Source organism: Bombus pyrosoma, linkage group LG3 (genome assembly GCF_014825855.1).
Source record: "Bombus pyrosoma isolate SC7728 linkage group LG3, ASM1482585v1, whole genome shotgun sequence".
In the NCBI taxonomy this organism is placed as follows: domain Eukaryota; kingdom Metazoa; phylum Arthropoda; class Insecta; order Hymenoptera; family Apidae; genus Bombus; species Bombus pyrosoma.
In genome coordinates this window covers 13,545,566-13,565,427 of record NC_057772.1, presented here as the reverse complement: position 1 = coordinate 13,565,427, position 19,862 = coordinate 13,545,566, and the positions used below count along the sequence as shown (strand labels likewise).

Below are 19,862 nucleotides of genomic sequence, written 5' to 3'. Positions count from 1 at the left end.
CGAATCGGATGATCTCGTGCCCTTAGACACACCCTATCATAGTTTTCCTCTGCAGCGTCATCGGGACGGAGAGACACTCTCTTGTACGATTTCATGAACGAGTTCAGTAGCGTCTTTACGATCCGTGAATATTTCACGTTTTAACACATAGTCCAACTTAGACTTTGACGAAAATAATAAGTTCGCTATCCCGTTAACCGTCGATTCGTTATCGAACCTGAGGCCATTGTCATTAGTGTCACGAGTGCCTAAACGTCGAAGTTAATTGTCGATTCTGTAATATCCACACTTGTACTAATAATCATATTTGTACTAGCAAATATCTTCTCGATTGCATAACAACAATGTCTAATCCAAATGAAGATTCGTTACACGCCCCGAACCCTAATCATAATGTAAACCCGACATCAGAAGTGAGATCAGTGCCGGTTATAACAATGCAAGAGCTTACGACCATCGTGCGCGAGTTAATTCAATCGCTAGTGCAAAAATCGAGTGCGGAACCTGACAATTTTTCGCTACCGCGTTTTAACCCTGAAACCGCGGGCTCCGACCCCGCTACATGGTGCGCAGCTGTCAATCTGATTATGGAGGGAAACTTTACAAAACAGCGCCCTGAAAGGAAACTATAATTTCAATAACGAGCGTCAAATCGGCTTCTACGTAATGGAAGCGTCAACTGGTAGATCAAGTCATCTGGGTGAGTCGTTTCCATTTTACTCCGATTCTTGAGCTGAGTGTTCGCTGATTAAAGAATCCGTGGCCTTGAAATTTTCCGGTAAAAGAATGACTAATATAATAATAATGCGAGGAATAAGAAATATTTGTATTAAATGTACATCTCAAATCTTGTCCATTGTATGTATTAATGGTTTTACATTGTAGATAATTTTCCATGTCCTTGCCGATAGTTATTTAAAATATGATGTCGTGATTGGTCGTGAAATTTGAAGTCAAGGTTTTGACGTAATATTACACAAAATAACCTCGCCATGTATAAAACAAAAATAATTAATGCTTGTAATAAAACAGCTGAAAACGCGTTCGATATTAATGAAGTTGATACTGATGAACATGGCAATGATAAATGTCGATTAATTCTTCTTCTCGAAGAATTCAAAGATTCATTCGTTACGGGTTTCCTACGTACTCGCGTAAATACAGGTCAGTTGTAAATACGTTTAATTGGTCCTAATATCACCGTACAAAGAAGTCCTTACAGACTTAGCGAGGAAGAGCGCAAAATAGTACGTGAGAGAATAAGCGAATTAATTCGAGCAAAAAGCATAAGGCCTAGTAATTCACTGTTAATATCAGTAATATCAGTATGTTGTAACTAATTAATATAATGTAATATGATGTAATATAATGTAATATACTGTAAAGTAACTAATTGTAACATACATATATTCACATGAACTTCATTTTTTACGCTGGGTATTTCTACATGCTCTAAAATATTGTCCGTTAAAAGTGGAAATACCCTATGTACTATACTGCTTGTAAACGCACATATGTACTATTATATACATATATGTATGCACATACAGACCTATCATGTTTCCATAACATCAAAAAATGATTAAATTATATATAAAATTTTAATCTTTAAAAAGTGGTCAGATACCTCAAATTAAAAAATTTCAAATTAGATATATTTGTATTAAAAAATATGTCACAAATTTTCATTCATAAATATACCGCATTGCATTCCTGAATAAATATTAACTTTAGGAAACCAAATTTTAAGTTTGGAGTTTATACTCTTACATTCAATTTTTATAGCTCTAAAAGGGAACTTTTATTATATAATATTTGTATAATATAAGTAAAATTACGTAATGGTAAGTATTACCACTAAGTAATTACGGTAATTGTAAGTATTAGTAAATATTAGTAAAATACTCAAGAAATTGTCTTTGACAACATATGTCAAGATCAAAGTCGTCTAAGCTGCCTCACATGAAATCAATATTTAACCATTACTGTAATTACGTCGATACAAATTATATGTTATAGAAATATCATGTAACAAAAGTTCCCTTTCGAACTATACAAACTGAATATAAAAGTATAAACTCCAAGCACAAATTAAAATTTGGTTTCTACTTAACAATTTTATTTCGTTATTTAGCACGAATAAAAATTTAATAAATGAATTTGCTATTATCATTACACGAAGAGTTCTAGAAACGTATCATCGTTTCATATAATACGTTTCATATAATAAAAGAGATAACTATCAAATTACAACGTAATTAATTCAAGCTTGATTAATTATTATTGTTTAATTATAACACGAAGATCATTTATTTTATAATTCCTATGACATGTTATATATTGATCCTGAGTGTTTCTATTTGAAAGAATTGAAAATATTAATGGAAAAGGAGATTCAGTGAAAGGAACTTTGCCCCGTTTATTAATCGTCGACATGACAAAACACAATTCTTTCTCCCTTCGCATTATGAGGCGAAACCTTCCACTTTTGACCCGCGGTAATTTTTTCTTCCTATTGCTTGGCACAGAACAGTGATGCACCTTTACACCCTGACAATTCATTATCGCTTACGGTAACGCATCTATTTATTGTGCTTGGTTCAATTAAGCGGTATAAACTTTGAAAATGAAAAATCAGGAAGAAAAATGTACAATATCAACAGTTCTACGCGTTTCTTTCTTTCATCCTGTTCTCTCTTATTGTTAGATATTATCGGTTCGCAACTTTAAATGAGAAAATTAGCGTTAAAAAGCAGCACAGATTCACTCTAGCTATATATTCGATGTGTAAGTATATTCGTTTAAAAGAGTTTCAGAATATACCTATTTATATAGAAAAGAGGAAATGTGGTAAAATAAGAGGCACGAGACGGTTATGTGGCAAAAAATTACTTACTCTTTTGATATAAAACGTAAAAGCTAGTTTCGTAAAAGGGGTCGTGAGAAGGGGACTCAGTTAGAAAAATGTTTTCTGCTAAATCGGACTGGAGACAGCAGATATACCAATGGTTTTACTTGGTTATTTTTCAGACATAATCCGAAATAGCTTGTAGGAAGCAAATAAAAATTGGCCAAGATAGTTTTATGAAAATTCTAATACCTATAATTTAAAAAGATAATGAAATTTTCTAGTTAGTAAAAAAACATCATAAAGCAGAATAATAAACCTAATAAGTATATTTAGTTTTATATTATCTTCTTGCGTTTTAAAGGCGATTTTTATAAGAATGTGGGGATAAAATTTGAACATTTAGACTCCCGAGGTATGAATTTCAAATTTCATTTAATTAAAGCACGTTGAATACAAAATCAAAAAATCGTGGAAGGTGACGTATATAAAAATGAACCAATATGATGTTGAAAATAGATCTTCACTTTTAAATATCAAACTATATTTCCAATTTCAAGTAAATAAGTAGAATAATTTTGATTCATTATAAATCACATGTAGCCAATGTAGTTGTATGTATATTCAAAAGAACGTACTTATCATTTATAAAAGATATAATTTGGAACAATGCTGTTACATTGTTTTTTAAACCTTCAGTAAAACAGTTCATATTATACATATAATTTGATATTATGAATTTCAGATAAATAAGATTTGTAGATAACAAAAATACAGATAGAGCACATTAATCCTCCGTAAGTAAACACCCCTTTTTATTATGTAGATAAACTGGTTCAACCGGAAAAAGGTTCAAGAGTGAATTGTTTGAATTGTCAATGTCAAAGTAGGAAAGAGTATTACGCTGATATGATATTGTAATATGCATGTTATTTTGCAAAGGTTATACTTGCATTGAAATACTAATGCATAGTGATCTGCTTCGTCTGATCTGATAGGCATGACAATCAAAAGCAGTTAAGCGCATGAGAGAAAAATGCATACTAGCAATATACTCGTATTCTCATTGCTGCTGGTAGATTTAAGTTGCGATCTTCTTTGGGGAACTCACTGAAAAAGTTGCAGGTAATCACTCATGTGCAAGAAAATGGGAAACGAAGCTTAAGGTATTAAGGTCCTTTGTCTCCGGTTACAAAAGAGAATAAGCAGACGAAGCAGGAATCACATAATAGGAATCGTGTAATCTCTGGAAAATCTTACACTATGAAACGCATGGAGTAAATGAACGTGTAATTGCAACGAATCGTGCAGTAACTAAATTCCAATGATGTTTCTATTGAAAATTCGATGGAAATTGAACTTTTATCACGTTTCACGCGCTTTATTTTTACACTTCGATGAAAGGAACCATACATGCTAACCAACGAGCAAAATGTTTAAACAAAAAATGGCCCACCGGTTCAGTTGAAATGACTTTAATGTGAATGGACACTTTAATTAATCGCGACCAGAATTTACAAAACGTGACGTAATATGTACATCCTGTTGGCTAAACCTCTGTATTTTGAAGGCATTATACTACCTATAATATAAGCTTAGCAGCACTTCTTGCCTGCGTTTCTACCACATATTTCCGAGTACTATATACGCAATTGTAGATTAGTTTACTGCATTAATTAATTTATTTGTAGAAAACGTCGTAAAATGTAAAAAAATACATTTTAAGCAAATCATTGTTTTGTACTTTGGAAAATTTGTAACACATAATACGTAGCTGCATACATCACAAGACTACGAACTGCCGAAACTATTATGAGATTATTAAAATTGGCAGTTTATTTGCTTTATACCCAATTAAATATTGAGTGACTATAATATAACTTATAATAATGTTCGCATAGCTATAAAAAATGATATTTCAATACAATATGTACATATAAACGTATGTATATAACTATATACATGTAAGACACGTAGTATTTCTAACATTCAATTTTATCGAATAATTGAGTAATTAAAATTTAATCGAATAACAATAACATCACGTATGACCAAATTTTACGTGTAATTAAAATATCGTTTTCTGAAATGCTTGTATTAGTTTAATAGTATACTTTTTCTGATAAGCAATCATTGGACAGACACGATACTCCATTTAAACAAAGTAATTTACTAAAATTTGGTATTTTAATGTACCATTTTTATCCTAGAAATCAACGCTTGACTTAATATTGGGAATATTGGGAATGTAAAATATAATACTGACTCAAAATAAATATATAAATTATGAATACAATTAAAAATTTTGATATTATAGCTATAAGATCTATAAATCTATTTCTACAATTTGAAATAATCATACTTTCGTTCATAAAATTTATGATTCATAAATGAAAGGGAAGCGTTCACAAATAAAGATGAATTCCATTAAATCTTAAGACTATGTAATACAATAGTTGTAAGTGATACAACTACTATGGAGGAGTGTCTGTGCAAAGGTATTGTGATGGACATCGAGAGAGACAAGAGACCAGTTGCTAGGGAGAAATAATGCCTCTCAAACGGCAACCATTTTATCCGGACTCGTGGTCACACAGAACGTGGATGTGACGCTCAGTTAACTCAACGTGAACGATTGTTTGACGCTTGATTAAATACAACGAATGCATTACCATTGTTACTATTCGAATACCACGTCGCTTTCAGCAGCTGTCGCAATAGGGTAAAAGATGTACACTGCGCACTTCAGTAGCAGTGGGGAGATATAATGAAAAAATATTTTCTATCCATCCATCTAATACACATATATGCTAATTATATAGTACTTTATATATATAATGCATATATTATATATATGTCGGAGATGAAAGGACATCGGGGCCTTTCTTTTGGAATGTTTGGGAAAACGCCAATACCCAAGTCCAGACTTTTACTATAGCTACACTTAAATAATAAAACTAAGAAATAGTTGTAATGTTCTAATTCGATTATGGGTGCTCAAGGTTTATGATGATGGGCTTGGGCTCGAAGTGACATTCAGTGGGTCACTGAACGTAGCCACGGTCACGGGAGGGACGTGTACCTAACAGAGGTATGGAATAATTATATAGCTCTCCTTAAAAACAAAAATTGACCCAAGAGGTGGTTAGGTACATAATAATTTAAATGGACACATACTTTAGGACATAATAGGTACCGTATTACACGGTAAATTTAAAAATTTTTGTCTCTCGCTGGAGTAATTCGTGCATTAGACATATTCCAGAGATTTCTAACATAAGTAAAGGAAAATAATCACATCGGAATAACGAAAACAGGTGAAATTCGACGCGATCTCACAGTTTGATGCTGTATGATTCCATAGACGAGCGATGCTATATCGCTGGAATTTGGTACCGGTTATTCATTACCGTGTGTTAATGAATGTTATACATGTGGTGATGGCAGTTTAAAGATAGTGGTAATAAAACCTGAAATCCCTGGATCACTGTGCTTCATTATTTTAAAAAATATTTCTCCGTTGTGCAATTTGAAATTGTAGGAATCAAATTATATGTTCAACTGTAAGTTGATATAGAAGCTGCCAGAAAACGTGATATTTGTCATGACATTCAGAACGCCGTTGATTGGAAAATTAATTTTTAACAATAACCAATCAACGTATGTCCTGAACAAACTTGAAAGCTCGAACAATCCAGGCGGAACATACATATTCTAGTTTTCCATCGGTATAAAATTCGTGCCATCAATCAGTATAGACATATTTCAATATTCAATCAGTATACATATTCTAATAATCGATTAGCAGAAACATCATAATACAAACAACATAAATTATACTGTACTCCATTTCACTCTTGCACTTTTTTATTAAAGTACAAGTTCCTTGGTAATATTGCGTTTAAAAAAGTGTAAACTTCGATTCTTCTTACCCAATCACTGATATACTGTGGCTGATAACAATAACTATATCAGCACACAATGTTTGTGTCCACTACCAGAGGTAAACGTGTCCGTACAATAATAAATATACGTTTTAAGAAATCCACCAATTCCTGGAACGGAATCTCTAAACAAACCGTTTATGTTTATTGTTAACGAGGATTTTGTTCATTCACACAAAGTAATTAGACGGGAAAGAATTGCATTTGCTAAAAAACATTAGAATTGGGCTCTGGAACAGTGGTCTAAAATTACTTTCACGGATGAGACAACGTTCAATTTAATTTTGGTAGAAAAATATGTACAAGACACTACGAGAGAGATAAAGATTGTAACAAATTCACAATCGAAGGTGATGGAGAGATTCAGTCTTCGTCTGGAGTGCAGTGACTATTAATAGAATCGATACCATACATCGCATAGCGGGACTGTTTTACGTAGATACATAGAAATAATTAAAGATGTGTTACTTCCACCTGTCCGTGATCGAATGCCAAACAACCGGAACTAGCAAGTCGATATTGATTCGAAGCACATGGCTCGGGTAGTAAAACAATTTTTAAGCGAACAAAGTATTAAATAAAGCGATGGAAACGTTATGGATCGACGTCAAAAAAATCGTGAAGGAATGAAGCTAACGAATTTAGAAGAATTGTATCTACTGTTATCGGAAATGGTCGAAAGTCTATACCGAGAAAGAGATGCATTAAATTAATACAATTTATGCCACCAAAATATGGTGAAACTATAAAACAAAAAGCTGTACAAACTAGATATTAATGTATTATAAATTAAAAACCAATAAATATGTAAAACATGAAAAGCACGCTTGCTTATTATATTGCAGCTGATATTAAAAATCGTAATAAAATGTATTAATATTAAAAGGTAAGCTTTGTTTGGCTACCATATAAAGTAATGTTTAAACTTACTCCGCATGCAAAAAACTTTCGTTTGCTTATATCTAATTTTATATCGTTTATGTAACATTGTGCTATATGCATAGATAGTGCATCACATTCTCCAATTATTATTGAACGTTTTGCTAATTAAACAATAATGCTAATCGAATCAGTTCTTCGATTATTTTAAAGGCTACTACCAGTAACAAAATGGTCAAACTAGTGAATATGTTAGTATTTTATATTTATTAATTAGAAGCTACTTCTACTTCAATCTTAAGTTGATATTCAAGCGTAAAATAAATTCCATAGTACATAAATCGTGGCATATTAATTGGATAGGAACTGAGAGAAATGAAAAACGAAGAAACAAATATTAGGATAAGTAAGAGGGAAAAGGGAGAAATAGAAGAAGAAATGGACTAGATGGAGGAATGATTAAGGAAGGAATTTTCTGAAAAACACGAGAATTTGCTCTCGACTTGAAGAGGAAAAATTTTGTTGGCTGAAATCTAACAGCTACGTTCTAATTATCCTGCCTGAACGGTAACGGCGCGCGGCGGACTATAAATCAGGATTGGTTGGCGCTGTATCCTATTGACGCTATACATTATGGTACTCATTGCTCAAACAGATTGGCTAAATGATGTTTCAAAATACTATAATTAATAGCCATGTTATATTTTAATTGAAAGTATTAAATATGTATGTAAAAATATCTACATCTATCCGATTATTTGTAAAATTGTCACACTCATTTAATTTTGTTATGTTCTGTTAATATTGACTTATGCTTTGATAAATACGTGTCTTATAATTATTAATTTATTATTTTCGTTAATTGAACTTCGTTATTAAATATAAAATATTTCTTGATTATGGATGTACATGATATTTTCTAGTTTTCTTTTTAGGAAATTTTATTCAAATCGTATAAACGATATTAAATTATTAAAATATAATAATAAAACATAATATTGTATAAATATCTATATAATTTAATATTTACTTCCATGACGTTATGAATTTCAGTTTTTTAATGCATCGCCTAAAACTTTATTTAATCATTTCCATGACCGTAATTTTAAATATCTAATAAAATAGATCGAAGCCTTGGATAATAATAAATCGTCGATCATTGACGGATACGTCAGGTCATAATAGCCTGTATAGTCTACAGTACGTTATACAGGGTGTTCGGTTACTGTTTTAAAATAATTTAAGAAGCGATTCTTGATGCCGAAATAAGACGAAAATCAAGAATAAAAAATTGTGTTTGCGCTTTGTTTTTTATTACTATTTGCGTCAGTTCTCTTATTAGCATTGTTGTCGATACACGATTACATTAAGATTGTTCTGTTATTTTATTTTGCGTAATGTCAAACACCGTTTGTCTTTACTGGATAATATTTTTTAATAACTTAATATTTATATTTATCACGTTGCTTCTTACTTTATCACCAAGGGAAAGATAAGATTATTATATTTAGTAAATATATAATTTTATTATAATAAATATACAAATATAAAATGTGAAAAGTAAAGATTTAAATATCCGAGTTGGTACCAAAGAGATTTCATAAAGTAAATAACATACTTTACTTCCTAAAAGTATATCATCATTATTAATGTTATAGTAACATAGTATTATAGTATTTTTTTAATAGTAGTAATACCACAATTATTTTTAGTTATCAATTATTCCATAAGAGAAATAACATAGCATATGTACTTTTTAATAATGATATTAATCCTTATTCATCTCTCGCAATTTGATGTTGAGTTAGTCGTGTTACTAATGAGTTACTGAATATCTCAAAATCAAAATAGTCCTTTTAGGACCTCAACGATCTTAATCACTTCAGTAACTGACAGTTTGACAAGGTAGGAATGCTGTCAGCCTAGTAATATCAACGAAAGGATTAGATCAAAGGAAGAACGGACCCTGTTTCCATAAATTACTCCTACACTGTATTATGTCTTTATCACGTGTCTATCTCTATTGACTGTGAAAACATTGAGTCCTATTACATAAAACGACGTACAAATGTTATACAAACTTTAAATTGAAACAGTTGACTGTAGTAAAAGAATTTTAATTAATACATTCTCAAAACTAGCTATATCCAGCTTTTCTAGCATAGATATTTATAATTGATCGCCTTGTTGTTGTATTAACACATTTGCATACAATAAGAATGAAAAATACATTTGTAACTGCAACGTTATGAATAATATGAAATTAACAATTCAAGTTAATGAAAATTCAAACAAATTTAATATTGTACATGTAAATAAATTATTAAATAAAGTTGCTGTGTATTTAGATTGTTCAAGTAAACTATATATTTTTATTTCTTATTCTTTTTTCAGGTAGCATGGTTGCGAGTGGATACACAAACTATTTTAACAATAGCTAATCACGTGATTACAAAGAATCATAGGATTGGAGTAACGCATACTGAGCGCAAAACATGGCATTTACACATACGCGACGTGAGCGAATCCGATCGAGGTGCCTACATGTGTCAAATAAACACCGATCCGATGAAGAGTCAAACCGGTTACTTGGATGTTGTAGGTTGGTTATTCATTACATTTCATATATTAAATGACATTTAATGATAGCCTGTGGAATGACTACTTCCTCATCGACTTCGATATCCTTGAAATAAGTTGTCAAGATCATTATTATGAACTACTTTTTTCTATACGTATAACGGGTGCTTAGTTACCGTGTTATACGGAAAAGCATGTCAGGTATCATGTCGCGTGAAGCTGTCGATGTGTTACCTTTTCATGAATTTTAACAGGAATTTTTTTTAATATCTTTATAGTAGCATATAAACAGCGAAAAAATATTAAAAATTCTAGTCACTGAATTCCAAATGGAAAGGAGTAGGTAGGGTTAGAATATTTAAGTGGTGACAGCTGGTAGCCAGCGTAAGCAGACCGTGTAGGGGCGGTATACGTGAGTGAATCTAAATCCAGCGATGTTATAAAGAAGGAAAAATATATTGGATTTCCCACAAATAAGTACGACGTGTGTTCAATCAGTAAATTTGTCAAAATCTATTTCTTACAAAGTACACTGTATACGCTACCAAACATAGTTTTATGTATAATTCAAAAACTATGATCGACTACCCGTTATACATATGTATAGGAAAATCTTGTTCGGAGTGATAATCTTGACAACAAATTTCAAGAGCATATCTAAATCGGTGAAGAAGTATATCCAACAAGTTCACCAATTTAGTATTGTATTATATTCACGTATCTACTATAATTTATTATCTTTAGTTGGTTGTAATATATACATACAATATTGATAATATTCTAAGTTTCTTAAGGGCGGTGTAGACGAACGACTCTTCCGCGTCGCGTCCTTGTTGCGTCATAGATTTGTCTTTGTTGTTTTTAAATGGAAAAGCGAAAGAAGACATACGATACAACGAGAAAACAATGTCAAAAAATCGCTTGTTTACACCGGGCCTTATATGTTGAAACATACAACAATTAAATGTTGTTTAATAATACTTTACATGCGTCATATGCAGCACATAATTTCTATAAGAAAAAGATAATATCGGAATACAATTTTAAAGAAATTAATGCTGCTGATAGATTGAAAATGGATCTACTGACTAACAAAAGATAGACAAAATGTCCCGAGTCATCAGTTGATGATTATTGGTAAATATAACATAATTATTCAATATGATGCTATATAAGTGCAGTGACTCCTCAAAAAAGATTGAGGAGATTGATACTCTAATTTGATCAAAGCAACGCTTTTGCTTCTTGTGAAATGCTAAAATATTTATGAGCAACCGGAAGCAACAAACAACCCGGAAAATTCACGAGAATGCTCGATTACATCTTGCGGCTGTGACGGAGAGGTTCGGCATAAAGGGATAGAACTATCTACTTGTATAGTCCAGACATCTCAAAATTGTGTAAAAAGATGCATTACATGCAAAAGATTAGTTTGCTATGATGCATCTCCATATTTTCATCGAATATAATTTTGTATTCTGTGATAGAAACCAGAAATTAAATATAATTATTTATACCGTATAGAACTTGGCTAGGTGATTTCATTATTGCCATTATTTCGTTATATCTTTTTTTAAGTAATTAAATTTGTTGTTGATTTTGCACTCATCTATTAATGTATAATAGTCTAGAAATTAATGTTTCGTATCTAATGCTATCACTCAGGTGAATGACGGTGGACAAGATGTATTCATTGGAACATTTACTTTGGAACATTTCCTGATCATTCGACAAGGCAAAGATTGTGATCAACAATAGTAGTGTGTAGTTTGGAAACAATTCTAGGATAAGTGGATAAGTGGTTAGCCAAGACATATACCACGCAAGTAATCACATTCAAAATCATCTAGCTACTACCAAAGCTCAAGTGGCAATAGTAGACAACATTGTTAACGATCCCACATTGTTCCTAGAGTCAGACGTTTAGCAAATGAATTAAAAATGTTCTTCAACACTAAATATTTTTAACAAAGTAATAACGTTTATTTATTAGAAAGTTCTAAATACACAAGTACATGTAATTTTACGCAGTTTGTAATGTTCTAATAGTTTACAAAAGTTTAAAATTCTCGAAGTTCTTAAATTCTGGAACTTCATAGTACGAGAGTTTTGTAAACATAATTTGTGAAAATCCTATTTCTGTAGTTTCAGTTCAGAGTATGTATTTCTTATTAATTTCCTTTAATTTCTGAAAATGTATTTCATGCTCTTTTCATTAATTCCTAATGCATATTACTTTCTGTTGCGTAAACTTTTTCTTTCAAACTTCTCGATAAGTAAAAATTCAGAGATACCAAATAATTGTCGGACAATACAGTTTTAACTAAAGTCACTTCCTTTTTCATTTACAACTATTCTTCAATTTGATACGCTTCAAGTGGAGTGCATGTTGTACATTGTACATATATATGTACTTGTACGTTTCCGTTTGCTGCTTTTAAAACGAGCAAAAATGCACAGAAAACAGAGGAAGGAAAAGCAAGAAATAGAGTGATGAAGTAGTTAAACAGAACGATAGGATGTATTTCTCAGTAGCTTTGGGTTTAAATGGATAATTGGATTTTGAACATAGCATAGTAAACATAATTGCTTCTGCGATAATAAAATCAGATAACAAACATTGCTTTGGGCAATGATTCAAATATTGGCAACTTGTTCGGCAAGATCTCAAGATGTTAAATGTATTTTTCTTTGATTTTGATATATTGTTGATTATCTTTCTCTCATTAAAAATTTTATGTTTATATAGATATCTACGCACACATTTTATATACATAAGTAATTTAATTTTTTAACGTACTCAAATACTTACTTATAGATATTGACAATTCTTGATTAATTAAGCTTAATTCCTGCAGCATTATATCCGTATTTGCTGTGCTGTTGAATGAAAGAAACAATACTATAATAATTGTTACAATAGTATCTGAGGGTGTATGCGTCTTGTTATTGATTATCTACTTTAATAAATATTTATGGTGGTTTCAACATTTGTTTCTTGAGAATTGGGAAAAGTATTTCTTCTTAATTCTACTCAAACTTCTGTTTAGTGGTTAGAGCAATGCTTGGAAATTTTACTCCTAATTTTACTCCCCGCGTAATAGGACGTGTACTACTGTCCGAAGCACTCTGTACTAGGTTGATCAAAAAATAATATCGGATCTTTTGCTGAAAAATGGTTTTAATCTTCTCAAGCTTAATTTACTTCTTAATTCGCTAAAAACGTTCTCAGTTTCTTATGAAAGTGGGTTCTTGTATTTTTAACCTTTCGTGTCATAAATTGTGTTATTTGTAGCCTTTATTACTATCTTTGTCGTAAATATTTTGAAACTCTTCAAATTTTTGACACCTATATATATTAACAATAAATATTTTTCACCACTATAAGGGCAAATATTATAGAATTTCACACAAGAAGTATTTTTAATGCTTAATACTAAGTTACTTTAATACTTTGAATATCATTCGGATTAATGAAAATATCTTTAAAGTATTGTTGAAGCAGAGATGGGAAAGTACTTTTCTATTTTGATCATACCCAAATATAATTAATGTTTCTGGTTTGAAGATTTTTCTTTAGTAATTTCATGCCTTTTGAAAGAATACACGATTTAGAAGCTTCATACAATTTCTTAGTCTTAATAATACTTTTGTTCTCTTGTTGAAACTTGCCAGGATTATTTTCGCTTGTGAGTTTCTCCGTCGTCGATTACGGTAAAAATACAAATGCATATTTATTTTCAGCTAGATCCTTATTTATAAATCACACAAGAATCGTTTAAAACAGAATAATAAAGGTTTACATCGCAGTGAACTAAAATGCGACAGAAAAATCCAACTGGAATCTTTAGAAAGATTTAACGTAATAATTTATAATGGTAACCTCTCTCTTTTTGGTGTAATTTCTAATTTTTCTCTTTTCAGTTCCGCCCGATATTTTAGACTATATGACAAGTACGGATATGATAGTCAGAGAAGGAAGCAACGTTACATTACGTTGCGCTGCTAAAGGATCTCCAACTCCAAATATTACATGGAGACGAGAAGATGGAGAAACTATACTCCTTGGAAATGGCGAAGAAGGTAAGGGATAATGTTGAAATCTACATCTGGTGTTGAAACCTAACCTTACACCTAACGAAAGGGCGTCAAATCTAATCTATTATTTTTTACTTAATATAATATAAATGCCATACTGAATTTTAAATATCAAAAGACTATTTTTGTTAGACTAACATTAATACAGTTCAAGTAAAACCGTCTATATGTGTTTGCATGCTTCCAAATTATTGTAAATAAAATATATCTTGTATGAACCTCTTTAAACTAATTTTTTAGCCTTTGATCTTATCATCTGGCAACCATATACAATTAATAGGTACTGATAAAAACAGTAGTTAATATTAGTTAGTATAGATAAAAGAGTAATAATTAAAGACTAATGAAACCTAATCTCGCGGAGTTAAGTGATTAGGTCTCTTCAATGCGGGAATATATAATGGTAATTAAAATATCTATCTAATCACACACTTTAAAAGTTTACATAAGCTTTATGAAGTTTCAAATATTCGTTATAGATAAACATGAAAGTTGAATTAAGCAAATGTATTCCTTGTTTCGGCTTAAGCTTAGCAAAGTATTTCATCCTATGGCAAGAAGTAAATAATCAACAGTAGAGAAATGTTCTTCAAACATAACATAACTTTGAAAATAAAAAAAAATATCAATTTTTTGATCGAATTGCATCAAATGTTTAAGTATTCATTAATGTTAGATCCAACTACAAGTAATTAAACATAAAACTAAATAAATGATATTCATTAAATATCTTTCCACAATTTAACAATTCTAACATAATATCTAAGCACCTCACCATTAGAAGTATTTTTGAAATAAGCTTTTTCAAATTATCTTCCTAAGAGATGATTTGCCAATTATTCTTAAGTGTTTCATTCTTCCCTTACTGATGAATGTGTACGTGTGTGTGTGGGTGCGGATACAATTAAACGATAGATACCTGAAACATTACGGAAGACAAGTGTGACGATGGTTAAATGAACATTATCCTTGAAGATTGATGGATCTGGGAGGTGCAATTCTTTCCTTTCTGAGATTAGATCTTGCACTGCTATGTTTTCACATGGGAAACTTTTACAAGAAAAGTGCATCAAGTGCACTTCGCAGAGTGTTAGATTTAAACTCTTTGTCGTTTGTAGTTTACCAATAAGATAATAGATGAAAAAACTAATCAGTTATATATTTAAAATTATACGAAATAATTACAATTTTGTGCATATACTGCTTTAGTACAATTTTCTTGCAGCATGCCAAATGTAGTACTAAATCTAGGAAACTTCACAAAATTTTTCTACATTTATGTGAATATAAAAATAATTAAAATTCTTTTTGTATACATGTGTGCATATTGATTTGTAAAATTTAGCATTATTTTACATTAACGTTTAACATTACACAATTTTATAAAACAAATTTAATAAAACGTAATAACTTAAATCAAATGTTGATTTCACTATCTAATTGCAAATAGAAATTTGTTTACATTCACAGTACTTTCATTGTAATACGGAACAATTTACCTTATCGAATATAAATATTGTTTTCTTTTCTTTAGATAAAAATTTCAGGAAGTGTATCTTATTCGGATATAATTAGGTATATATTTTGTGCGATTATTATACAATTTCCCAAAGTCAATTGATAGGCAGAGTGTAACTCGTACAAAGCGATAAATGACTGCAATATGTACATCTAGCAAGCTATTTTCAGTAAAAATGGCATTTTCACATTTCACAGGCACATTTCACAATGAAATAGCTGTCTCAATTTTTTGTGTACTTTAAATTCTATTTACTTTTAGATTTATAAAATTTGTCAATACATACACAAAGGATTCAAAAAATATAGGCGATATTTATAAGGCGTGATTCCAGATATCAAAGTAAAAAAAGTTCATGTACAAAAGTCTAATTTCAGGCTTATTTTCAAGTTACGAACAATTTAATTTTACGTTAGAAACATATTATTTTATTTTACAGTGTTGTGAATAACATTAGACTCTAACGCATTTTCTGCATTATTTCTTCAATATTTCTAAGAAATGATTGACCATGCCTGTTATACGCTTGATATGGCTGATATGTTAAGTAAAACTGTAATTGTGTTGAGTAAATTGAACGCTACAGGATATCAGATGTTACATAACGAATTATTGCCTTTTTCCGAAATAGAAGACAAGAAGACAATTTTTCAGCATTACAATGCTCCTATTCATACAATCACCACTACAGAAAAGTGGTTTCAAGATTTCGAAATAGAATTATTACCATGGCCAGCATTGAACATTGATCTGAACCCGATTGAGAACCTGTGGAGAATTCTAGGAAGAAAAGTCTACGATCAGGAGAAGCCACCTATCTAAGAAAATATTGTTGAACTTAAAAGAAAAAATAAGTTAGTGGGTAGTGTACCTAATAAATTAATAGAAGTAAACAAAAATAAGAAAAAGTTTACAAAATATTGAATGGAAACGTAACAAAATTAACATCGAGTTTATATTTTTTCACAGCTAAAAACATAATTTTAAGAGAGACTTTCATTTTTTCCAGGCTTCAAAAAAGAAAATTTTTGTTTCTTGTATCTTCAGTTTTGTTTTATATTATAATATAATGAAATTATATAAACAATTTTGGCAATTTTTGTTTTAATGTTAAGAAAAATTTAAAAATACGATTGAACTTATAATTATTCACGGCATTTTATTTATTTAAAGTTACACCTATCTCTGAGGGTTATTAGCGAATATCATATTATACATACAATATGTACTATATTAGAATATTCTGCTATTGACTAATCATACATATGACCGCGCCAATTGACGTAAAGAAAAACAGGTTAATCATAGCCTTTGCTTGTGCTTATCCACTATTAGACCTACATAAAATAATTCGTCGAATGAGAATCACTCACTTGACAGTGCGACACATAATTGGAGAAGAAGGCTTACCTCCTTACAAAATTCACCATGTTCAAGCACTTCAACCAAATGACTACACCACTCAACGAAGTTTTTGCTGTTGGATGCTACATAAGCTGCAACGCGATGCACACTTTTTGGAGCGTGTATTTTGGAGTGTATCATTTACGAATGAAAGCAGTATTTCAAGTTGTAGCATCCTCAATCGACAAAATGTCAAGATTTGGACTTACAGAAATGTATGTGCAATGGTTGAAAAATTTAATACAGGACGATTCACGATAAACGTATGAGCAGGAATTATCGAAAATCATATTGGCCCTACCATTCTGCCTACATCGATAAAAAGTGCAACAGCATATTTGCAATTTTTATGTTTACGTCTCCTAAGCGAATTACATGAAAATATATCACGGTAGAATCGTCACTTCATTTGTTTTATGCACGATGGTGCTCCACATAGCCGGCCGGATCATTAATTTTTAAACGAAAAGTTTGGATCACTGTGGGTAGAATGTAGACCTGCTCTTCACATGCAGCTTCCTTGTTCATGAGATCTGACGGCAGCGGATTTTTTTCCTTTGAGAGAAAAAACTAAAAAACTGTTTATAGTTCAAGTGAGTAAATTCCAGCCGTTGAACAGTTACAACATCCGATTGAACGTGGTCTTTACCATACAAAATCAATACGTAATCTTGGGAAGAAACTTGGTGAAAATGTAGAAGTGCGAATTCGGAATTGTTTAAATAGACAGAAAGAGGCAAAAAAAAAGAAGATGAATGAAAAAAAGATAGATATGGCACATACATGGGATGTATAATAGCGGATCATCGATCATTGATCGTATACGAATTTAAATAAAGTTGCAAACAAACATAACAAATTTTAAAAGTCAATCAAGTGCATTGTGTATTATTGTTGGCTTGATTAATTGGTTTATGTGAATTTTTACACGTAACTAGAACTGCATGCAAAAGATTGTCACCTACATACGTATATTGTAGAAGAAGAATAATTGAGGGATATAATATATTGACACATTTTCGAATTTTTAAAATGAATTTTCCTAAGAGATGGTAGAATAAAAATATATTTACAATAACCAGTTAGATACCGGAACCATATCAATACGATTAATAATACCTACTTCTGGACAAAAAATTCACTTAAGTCAACTAATAAATTTTTTTACTGATTTCCTGACTTTTATGTCATTGAACTAAAAAAAGTCTTTTATAGATTCGAAGACATAAATCTTTCAAAAATAAGTAATGCATCTATGGTATTTTGTATTGTATGGTGTTAGTCTAGTCATCTGCATAACTAATGTTATCAATAAGTTCATATATGTTGAAGAAAGTCGCAAAAATACATGTTTAATCTTCAAATCAAATGAAAGGATGGCTTTAATATAAAGTTGGTTGACAACATATTGAATTTTACTTATTATATATGTTTTTCACCTATAGCTTTCACATTGTACTTCAATATTTTTAAAGTTCGGTCTATAAGTTTTCTCAATAAGACTTTAACTAATACTTCTTGTCTTGCATTCGAATACTCGAATTGCTTGGTCAATGAATTATTGACTTGCTCATGTTGCGATATTTACAGCGTACGCCGTTTGAAAAAATGTTTCCGATACACATTTATACGAACATGGTAGAGGGCTAAGAAATATATGACGTACGATGAAGGTACAATGAAAATTTATCACCGGCGGCTTTCAAACTTATTTAGCGACTATGATGCGTGATGCAGCGGTCCTGTCGTTGCACTGCACCTGCACGTTGGCATGCCGATGACGTTAGAATGAAATACACAGGCCGCGTTTCGCACAATAATACCAAGTAATACGTACGTACTGATTCGCACACGGCCAGTTGCAAAGACTTTATTCGCGAGACACAGTAACGATTTATCATTCCTTTGTCTTTCGACCGCATCGAACTGCTGCCTACATTCTCTCTCCCACTGGAAATGCCGAGCCAGTTACAAGAAAAATGTCTCCTGTATTTTAAATGCCTTCGCGTGTGTGCTAGGTTTTGTAACACCCAGACAAATTCCTTCCGAAAATGTTTCGTCTGATCCATCGTATATTTACGGTAACGGATGGACATATGCGTTCAAAAATGCTGCAGAAATGAACATATTTCACTTAGGTTAAACGTCTAAATTGTTTTTACTGTTATTGAAAATAAAAAAAGACTGCACAATTCCAGCAATGATATTTTTTGAACCAATTAGATACATCGATGAATCATGTTTCGAATTTTAATATATACTAACAGTAAATTTTTGAACAAATGATTACGATTTGTTGATTATACAAGAAAGTGATAAATATTGCTTCTAACTGTTAGTTTCTCATTAATTCATGCATTCTACTAACATTCATGTTCTGTTTCTACAAATCGGCTAAAGTTTTCGGATATTTATCAGCGGTAATGTAGGTATATTTTATGTTTCCTTTTTTTTTTTCAATCTGAAACAGGTAATCGCAAATAGGATATTGTGCACATCTTTAGAGACAATGTTTGTGCTTCTGAAATAACAATAAAGCGTCTAAAAAAAAAAGAAAAAAAACATAAACGCAGTAAAAAAGGTTTTAGTG

The 19,862-nt window shown here is 31.1% G+C and overlaps 1 protein-coding gene across 1 annotated transcript in view; it reads left to right on the top strand.

Annotated features, from left to right (window-relative positions):
* Nucleotides 1-19,862, top strand: part of LOC122565571 (neurotrimin-like) — a 240,996-nt gene that overhangs the window by 184,569 nt on the left and 36,565 nt on the right. The window contains exons 3-4 of the mRNA XM_043721647.1: nucleotides 10,066-10,273; nucleotides 14,176-14,334. Coding sequence (XP_043577582.1) covers nucleotides 10,066-10,273; nucleotides 14,176-14,334 — 367 coding nt within the window. The remainder of the gene's footprint in view (nucleotides 1-10,065; nucleotides 10,274-14,175; nucleotides 14,335-19,862) is intronic.